Source organism: Dipodomys spectabilis, unplaced genomic scaffold (genome assembly GCF_019054845.1).
Source record: "Dipodomys spectabilis isolate Male_0828 unplaced genomic scaffold, ASM1905484v1 ptg000096l, whole genome shotgun sequence".
NCBI classification, from domain to species: Eukaryota; Metazoa; Chordata; class Mammalia; order Rodentia; family Heteromyidae; genus Dipodomys; species Dipodomys spectabilis.
This window is the reverse complement of record NW_024870773.1, coordinates 323,486-332,625: the sequence shown is the minus strand read 5'-3', so window position 1 is coordinate 332,625 and position 9,140 is coordinate 323,486. Positions and strand designations below refer to the sequence as shown.

The 9,140-nt window shown below is 52.9% G+C and overlaps 1 protein-coding gene across 1 annotated transcript; it reads right to left on the bottom strand.

Annotated features, from left to right (window-relative positions):
- Positions 1-2,094: 2,094 nt before the first annotated feature.
- Gng4 (G protein subunit gamma 4) lies at positions 2,095-9,140 on the bottom strand. Its single transcript, XM_042685963.1, has 2 exons — positions 9,033-9,140; positions 2,095-2,254 (listed from the first exon to the last, which is right to left on the bottom strand). Exons 1-2 carry the CDS (start codon positions 9,126-9,128, stop codon positions 2,126-2,128), a joined length of 225 nt encoding a protein of 74 aa, XP_042541897.1. The 5' UTR covers positions 9,129-9,140; the 3' UTR covers positions 2,095-2,125.

Sequence of the window (9,140 nt, the reverse complement as noted above, 5' to 3'; positions counted from 1 at the left end):
CTGTGGTCCCCCATCATGGCTACAGTGCACACTCCATCTCAGCAGCATGCCAGCCCCACACCTCCCCTGCTGCATCACCATCACCCCTGGACCACTCAGCATCCCTTCGCCTGTGTCACAGCAGGAAGGAGGCCCTGGAGTCCAGACCACTCCCATGCCTGGTCTGGAGCTGGAAAGGGGGTGTCTGAGAGACAGAGAGCCCCTCCCTTCTTCACCCCCCTCTGCCTTCCGCTGAACTCCTGTAAAAGGGGTGACACCCCTGGAAAGGGAAGGGGTGCTGAACTCCAAGCCCACATCACACCACAATCACAGCCCAGAGAAGCTCCAGTGGGAGTGGTAGCGGGTATGATGCCACTAAGCCCTTGTCTTCAAGCTGCAGAAACTGAGTTCAAAGACAGAAGGGAAGACCCACAAACAAAATGCTCAGGCTTGTAAGGAAGAGGTCCAAAAAACACCTCCCAGGATAAGTGAGGAAGGGAGCCAGGACAGGACTGAGAGAGAAACTGAGGCAGAATAGAGGGACTATAATATTCAAATGAAGGGGAGCAAACCAAAAGCACGTTTTCCTCTTGACCTGACTCGGCCCCTCTGTACCCTTCTGTAGACCAGGCTTCACCAAGTTACTGATGCTGAGATTCTGGTCCCACCCAGACAATAGAAGGCTCTGCAGGCTTATCTCCACACCTGAGGACAGCTCTGCAGCAGTCAGTGCACAGCTCCCAACCACACTATTACCCATGATCTTTAATTAAACCAAGAATGGAGCCTGGTGCTGGTGGCTCACAACTGTAATCCTAGCTACTCAGGAGTCACAGTTCAAAGCCAGCTCGGGAAGGAAAGTCTGTGAGACTTATCTCCGATAAACTATTTAGAAAAAGCCAGAAGTGTACTGTGGCTCAAGTGGTACAAAGAGGCTTGGGGACAGAGCCCAGGCCCTGAGGTCAAGCCCCAGGACTGGCAACAACAACAACATAATAATACCAAGAATAGGTTTGGCAGGAGAAGCAAGGAGTAGCAACACACTAAAGCCATTCACAGGGGTACCAAGTCATGAAGTAGTCTGAAAACTCCAGGGGCCTCTTTGTAGTCTTTGAAGCTATGCACCATCTTGAGGTCATAGCTTATCATTTAGCATGCATTTGTTTTAGATGATAACCTGAGTGCTCCTCGATGTCCTCACAGACACTAAGGCAGGAGAGTTAAATACCTCTGCCCCATCTTTCGTCCAAACAGCACAGGCCACACAGAGGCTCACAGCCTCCGCCAGAGCCAGAGAGAGGCAGTTTCCTTTTGGTGCAGGTGGGAGCAGCCTGTGAAGCAGCCTGTATTCAGACCCGAGGGTGGCACAGCCAGGCATCCGGTGACCCCTGTGGCGGTGGCCCAGGGGCTCAGCAGTGTGCCCGAATGTACCTTTGTGGAGGGAGGCCACAGAAAAATACCAAGTAGAGCCAAGGAGGAGGGAAGACGGAGGAGGTGGCATTTGAGGCGCAGGGACGAGATGGCCCTGCCAGTGTGTTCACGACATGCCATGGTGCTGTGGTGGTGTGGTGAGCATGCACAGGCTCCATGGTCCACAGTGCCGTGGTTAGCACTCACAGGCTCCAGTCCACACCCTGACCCAGTGGAGCCCCACAGAACGGCCAGGGAGAAGCCCTGGAGACCAGGGCCGCCAGCCAGCAAAGCAGTGGCTCCAATCCTGCACTCTGCTTCTTTCTTAACAGGCTGCTGGAAAGACAGGATGCGACACCCGCATGACTTTCTGGGCTTCCCCACTCCCTGTGACACATGGAGGACCCTTGGACACCTTCATTTCAATGACTTATCCACTGAGCTGTGTTAACTTGATGTATTTAAGCTTGGGGACAGATGTTTGGAAGGTGTGAACCCTTCAATCCACACTGATTTTTACATAGTACGTTTGTCGTTTGGCTGTAAAGTGCACTATTTCCTTTGTTACTAATGAATCTAAAAGAAGAAAGAAAACAATAAGACACTGAATAGCACAAAGAAAACACAGAGAACGAAGACAAGCCATGGCCACGGAGGGTCAGGCAGGGGTGGCCGGTGGAGCTCGCTTACTAGGGAAAGGGCGTGCATGGTGATCGGAGGCATCTCATCACTGGGGTTAGAGAATGGTACAAAAGAACTTCTTCTCCCGGAAGGGGTTTTCAGAGGCAGGCACGGGAGTGATGAGTGGGTCCTCCCGCAGGTGGGATTCACAATAGGCCAGGAGGTCAGCGGCTGCCTGGGAGACCTGTGGGGACACACAGGAGGCTGTGTTACACAGGCAGCTCATGGAGCAAATCCCTGGGGAGGCGTGGCCCCCAGCCAGGCCTGGGACTGCAGCCGCTTGGTACCAGGCCAGAAGACGGGGTTTGGACCCTCGGGCAGCCTTGAGGAGGGCCTGGATGTCTGGGTCGCCTCCCTGGTATGAAAGATGAGGAATGGAATGCCAGCCCTGGCCAAGGCCAGGGTGACATTTATCCATCACTGCAGTCATCACATGACACTGGGTCACTTTCAGTAGGTCCTGCCTTTAGACCTGGTTTATAACCACAGGGCCGCCATTCCCTGCAGAGCAAATTGTCCCTAATCAGAAAGCCCTCCATTTTCCTTTGGACTTTTCCTGCCTGACACAAGGCCCTTGTGAGCAGTCAGGGGGAGAGGCGGTGGGAGGGCATTCTGCCACGGGGCACAGGCCAGGAGGGGATGACATTGCCCGGCTGGTTGCCTGTGTCACTCACTTGAGATGAATGGTCACATGCACAGGCATGCATTCTCTCCCCACCCCCCACGGCGATGCCCCAAAGCCACCTTCCTCCACTCAGGTTGCCTACACTCCACAGAGCTTCTCCTGAGCCCCAGTCCAGACCCACACAGCCACAGTGACTGCAAGCCTTTGGCCAAGGCCGGCAGAGACAGATCACGAAGCTTTTCCTCAATAAACCAACTAGAAATTAAGCAGTTGTGTCCACCTAAATCCCAACAACAACGCTCACACTTGCTGGGCCCGTAGAGGGGAGAAAGGGCCATCCATGGACACCAGCCTCTCATTCCCCCCACCCTGTGGCTGGGGCAAAGAACTCAACTTCAGCCTTCTCATGAATAAATTCAAGACATAGCTTCTTCCACACTGGCATTTTCCTGGTTATCTTATGGTTCTACATTTTTCGTGGCATCATTGGAGGGGATTCAGATCTGGAGCACATGACGGGCACAGTGATTTACACAGATAGGCCTATATTTACCAAGGAGGAATTTCCCACACCAGCAAGGACCCAAAGGAGAAGCCAGCCTGCCAGGACCTGTGAGGCAAGCCCAGAGAAAAGATCTGGAGGCCACAAAGCCATGGTGGACCCAGGTGAGACCAGGGCTTTTGCATCTGGTGCTATGGGCACAGAGGTGGGCTGCGTGGGAGGCTGAGCTCTGCACATGGCACACCCGTGACACCTGCTGGGCAGAAGCGCAGCTCTCCCTCACTGCCCAGCCACACATCAGGCTTCTCACCCTGCTCAGACCTGCAGAAGCTGCCTCGGTCTCCCTAAGGCCACCAGCAGGGGGCAGCCACTGAATCCATCCAGTGGACCTGGTTCAGGCCAGTACAAGCAAGGGCGGACTGCCATGTTGGAGCGTCCCCCTACTTGTATGCACACCAAGGCACTGGAGGAGGGGAGCACAAGATACTGGGACTTAGGGGGCAGCCCCAAGGCAGAACTGGCAGGCCTGCATCCCCTCCTGCAGCCATGGGAGACTGACGCTGGGAACGTCTGGCCCTGCCAGTTCAAGGCAGGTCCCATCCAGGAATTTTCCTGCCACCTGACAAAGGTGAGTGTCCTCGACACTACTCTTCTTTTTGAGGAAGCAGTGTTGTCTGCTGAGTTCTGTTGTGATCTGCAAAGAAGCCCATCTCTGAGCCCAGTTCACATGCTGGGCTGCACGGCAGGTGCTGCATCAAGCTGCATTTGTTTCCATGGGATGCTGGGACTTGGGAGACAAGAAGGGCTATGGTTTGAACATCCTGCCAGAATTCCCAATGATGTTTAATGGTATCATCACCAGAGGCCGTCCCCCCGGCCGCCCTCTTGAGCAGGTCTCAAACAGGCCTTGCATACAGGATGGGGTCAGCAAAAGGACCAACGTGGCCTAATTTCCCTGATTTCCCCATGACTGCCCCTCAGTCCTACTAGGTGCTGGCTATGTGCTCTCAGACTTTCCAATTTCCAGAACTGAGAGGAATAAATAAATTGCTTACCCAAGTGTTGCCAAGTGCAGTGGCTCATGCCTGCAATCTTAGCTACTTGGGGGCTGGAATTTGACCCCATCTCAACCAGTAGCTTGGCATGGTGGTGTGAACCTGCTACCCCACTTAGGTAAACAGTGTAGATAGGATCATGGTCCAGCTGTTCAGACATAGGCCTAAAAACCTACCTCAAGCTGGGCTCTGGTGGCTCACACCTGTCATCCTAACTACTCAGGAGGCTGAGATCTGCAAATCACAGTTTGAAGGCAGCCCAGCAGGAAAGTCTGTGAGACTCTTATCTACAACAGACTACTTAAAAAAGCTAGAAGTAGCACTGTGGCTCAAGTGGTATAGCACTAGCCTTGAGCGCTGTCCCTGACTGACAGCTCCCAAGCCCAGAGTTGAAGCCCCAGGACCAGAAAAAGAACCAAACCAAAACAACAACAAAAACCCTACCTCAATAAATACCCAAAGTAAAGGACTAGCGTGTATATATTGGGTTAGGGTGGGGGTGGCTCAGGTGGGAGAGCGCCTGCCTAGCGAACACAGGGTCCTGAGTTAAAATCCTGCGCTGCCTGTAGATGTGTAGTGTGTGTGTGTGTGTGTGTGTGTGTGTGTGTGTGAGATACACATGTATGGCTGCCAACACTACCAGAGTCCACACTATACCTGCCATCTCTGAAACATGCAACAGATCGTCTTAAAGACAGGTTTTTCCTATGGCCTTCCTGCCAGGCCTTGAGCTGGCCATGTGGGACCTGGGAGCGGCCCTCCCTCCCTCCCACTTCAGAATCCAGCTGTGGGGGTAACAAGGCCGCAGATGTGAAGAATCAGAAGCCTGGGAACAACGGTGGAATTTTACCAACTCATCTCAGGCTAAAAGAGGTCATTAAAGCAGCCCAAGTTAGCACGTAATCTGTTAGCAGCGCAGTAATTACGAGCTTCAGTGATGGGGAGAGCGTGGCAATTACTATAGTCAAATTCTGTGACAAGACAGACGCATGATTACTGCTCCTCCCCTGATACCACCGCATTTATCTCGGGCAGCTGAAGCAGGAAGCGCACCTCCTTCTCCACAGTCCTGCTCTATAAAACAGCACTTCTCAAAAGCAGAAGCTTCTCCCTGGCATTGCCTGTTCCTCCCCTCCTCCCACAACACACACACACACACACACACACACACACACACACACACACACACACACACAAAGCAGGATGAGAGGGAGCTCATGGAGCTGCAGCCAGCAGGGCACCCCAGTCCTACACACACACACACACACACACACACACACACACACACACACACACACACACACACAAAGCAGGATGAGAGGGAGCTCACAGAGCTGCAGCCAGCAGGGCACCCCAGTCCTACACACACACACACACACACACACACACACACACACACACACACACACACAAAGCAGGATGAGAGGGAGCTCACGGAGCTGCAGCCAGCAGGGCACCCCAGTCCTCCACAAGTCCTGCCTGGTGCAACTCCAACTGAAGACCCCATGCATCCTTAGCCTGTGGTACTCTTCATTACCATAGTGGGGCCCTCCTTTTTAAATGACCACCACGGTCCTCCCTTTAGCCTCTGATAAGATTCACATCCATGGTGGATCTTGACCAAGCCTTTGCAACCCATTTGCAGAATGCCATCAGACTGGCACCCCTCGGTTTTCCTATTTCCTAGTTTGCTTGCTTTACAAAGAAAGTCATGTATCTCAGAGCCAGGAGTGATAGTGCATGCCTGTAGCTCCAGCTCTTGGGAGGCTGAGGCAGGAGGATGATGAGTTTGAAGCCAGTCTAGGCAACACAGTGAGACATGATCTCACCAACACAAAACAAAGTCCACAAAGCTAAGAGAAAAAAGGCAGGCACGCAGTAAGTTTATCAAGAGTATTTTACATGGTGAAGGAAAATGGTGAGGACACCACCTTTTTTGGGTCCAGAGGGGTTCTAGAAAGGCATGAGCTCTGTTTTCTTGGGGAGAAGCTGAGGGTAGGGAGTGAAGCCAAAGCACGCCTAGCCCTGCCCGGCTGCACAAGCTTGCAAGTCAGCAAACGGCAGCAGCCATACCTGCAGTTTGCAGCCAGGGAGGCACAGGCATCACCACACACACACAGGGCAGTGGGCGGGGACCTCAATTCACCTGCCTGCTTTCTGGGGGACAGGAGGGACGCTCTGCTCCTGAGCTCAGCAGTCCCGTGGCTCAGCGTGGCTCTGAGTGGCTGTGGCTGCAGTGATGCCCAGGTCACCACGAATGGCTTCCGTTTTAGAAACTTCTAGTCTGGCTTCATAACCATGTGTGTTTTATCTTTGGGGGTGGGGAACAAACCCATAGAAGACATGTCTTTCTATTTCAAAGAAATGAGCAGCCTGTGGAGCTGTGGGAAAATCCCAGGCGTGAGACACATCAATGAGAGGAATTCCTAGGACAAATGGAGAACTGCGGAAGCTTGTTGCCCAACGGCTTCACTGTGCAAGCTGGGGCTGCCCTTCCCACCCAAGGGCAAGCAGGCTTCCAGCAGGGCCTCTGTCTGGTACTTCCCCGGAATCAGATTCAGGTCTTCTTGTTTAAGGAAACCTTGCTGTGTCTCCTGTGAGCTTCTTTCCTGTTCTATCAGTCTTTGCTCAGGTGGGACGCTGTCTTGAGTGCTATCATCTTCCAACTGCCTTGATCTGACTGTACCCCTTTTCCTTCTGCTCACTGTGTGCTTCCAGCCTGCCCTCCCCACCCTGCCCTGTCCTCCATGTCCTGCATTTTGTCTTCTGCAGCATGTGTTATACACAATGCTCCTGATAGTGCTCCCCACCCCTCAGACGCCTCCCTTTGCTTTTTACTTGTCTGTAACTCACGTATTTCATCTCTCCTTTAGCTCTCGTTTCCTAGATTTTGTTTGCTTTACATTTTTGAGAGCATAAAGCTATTACATGGGCTAGTGACTGTGCCAAGTAGTGAATCTTAGCTACTTGGAAATTGACATCAGGAGGATTGTAGTTTAAGACCAGCTCAGACATATTCTCAAGACCTCTTCTCAAAGAATACTGGAGTGCAGGGGCTCGCTCCTGCCATCCCAGCAGTGTGGGTAGGAGGGCTGAGATGGCAGGGTCATGGCTCCAAGTCAGCTTAGACAAATAAATTTGAGAGACACACTGGCACATGCCTGTCACCTCAGCTACAATGGAGCATTATTCATAATACAAAGATACAGCCTCTACCTAGGGGAAGACCGACAGATAAATAGATGGAAAAAGTGCACACATACATACAAATGTGATTCAACCATGAAAAGGAATTAAAGTAGGTACTAGTGTCTCATGGCTGTAAGTAATCTTAACCACTTGAGAGTCTAGATCAGGAGGATGATAGTTTGAGACCAGCCTGGACATTCAGGTTCATGAGCCCTGTCGCAGGGTGTGGTGGTGAGTACTTGCTGTCTACCGAGACCTGGAGAATATCACGACACCTGGCCAGCCAGTCAGAACAGCCCACAAGACTCCCTTTCTGTGGAAGGGAAGTCAGACACTGACATCCTACCTACAACAGAAAACCTAAAGGAGGTGGAACTCACTGGTGCTGGCCTGAGAGGGGTGTGAGACCCTACCCTAAAAGTAATGAGTGAAAAACCAGTGAGCAGCCAGTGGTGTTGCCTCAGTCCAGCCAGCCAGAAGCCCATGGGCAGCACTGAAGTACTGACCCAAGCCACACAGGAAGACAGCATGGGAGTGTGTGGCCCACCCCCACAGGCCCCGCCCCATCTTCCAAATGCCAACAGCATGGAGCTATGGAAGGCCTTTAACATGAAGGTGCCTGGGAACATTCCAGGCCAGTGTGGTGACTATTGTTTTGCACAAACGCAGACAATAGAGCAATGCAGTAAAACAATAGAGCAATGCATCCGACTGTCTGCTCTCCTCTCACACACCCTCCTGTCTTCCTCTGGGCAGATTTTCTGCCCTCTTGGATGCCTTGCACCATCAAGCCCAGAGGACAAGAACAGCAGCTTACAAGGTGACAGCTGGAGCTTTGCAGCCTTTTATCTACCATGGGATGGTGGTGGGGTGGGGGTGGATGGCAGAGCCTCTGGGAGGGGAGAGAAAGGAGAAGGGGGAAGTGGGAGGGAAGCTTCTGGAGGGGCTGTGGGTTCTGCCAACAGAAGGTTTTAGGAGCAGCCCGCTTTCGTAGATGTTCCTGAGAATCTGGAACACCTGATCAATTCCTTGGGTTGGTCTCCAAAGGCCAAAGACACCTTGAACTTGACTCCACCCCCCCCCCCCCCCCATTCTCCAGGGACTCCTTTTAACCCCACCGTTCTTTGAGGCTTGCTGCATCTCACAGCCGCACCTGCCTGGCCTCCTGCTCCCCTCTATGTGGCATGTGGAGACCAGGGATACCCTCTTGCTAGGTCATTGCAGAGCAAGCAGAGGCCTGCCTTTGCATGGTATGCACAGGGTAGGGGGTGAGCCCTAGGAGTGGCTGACACTCAGGCTGGGCTCTGCACCGGCCCCTGCAACACCCTGTTGAAATAGGCAGTGTTGCCTAACCTGGCACCCACACTGACTCATCCCATGCAGGACACCAAAGCTGAGGCCCTCATGAGTCTATTTTGGTGTCTATGGAATTCATACGCACTGTGGATACTGCAGCATTTAATCCTTGGTGGTGTACACACGTGTGCAAACAGTTTTTCCTGACACAGTGACTGAGCACTACATTGGGGGCAATGGAGCCTCGCCAGGCCACTCTAGCCTGGGGGTAGAATGGCGTTTAGCACATGCTCACCTTGACCCTGTCCATGCAAGCTTCCATCTTGAGCTGTTCCACGGCCTTCCTGGCCTGTGAGATGCTGGTGGTGTTGTTGGACATGCTTTCCTTCATCCTGGGGCCCCT

Bases quoted from the DNA above. Each gene is read 5' to 3' on its own strand.
- Gng4 (XM_042685963.1), bottom strand. From the start codon at position 9,128: ATGAAGGAAAGCATGTCCAACAACACCACCAGCATCTCACAGGCCAGG. The intron at 2,255-9,032 runs GTGAGCATGTGC...GTGTCCCCACAG, and splicing joins CTTGCATGGACAGGGTCAAG to GTCTCCCAGGCAGCCGCTGA.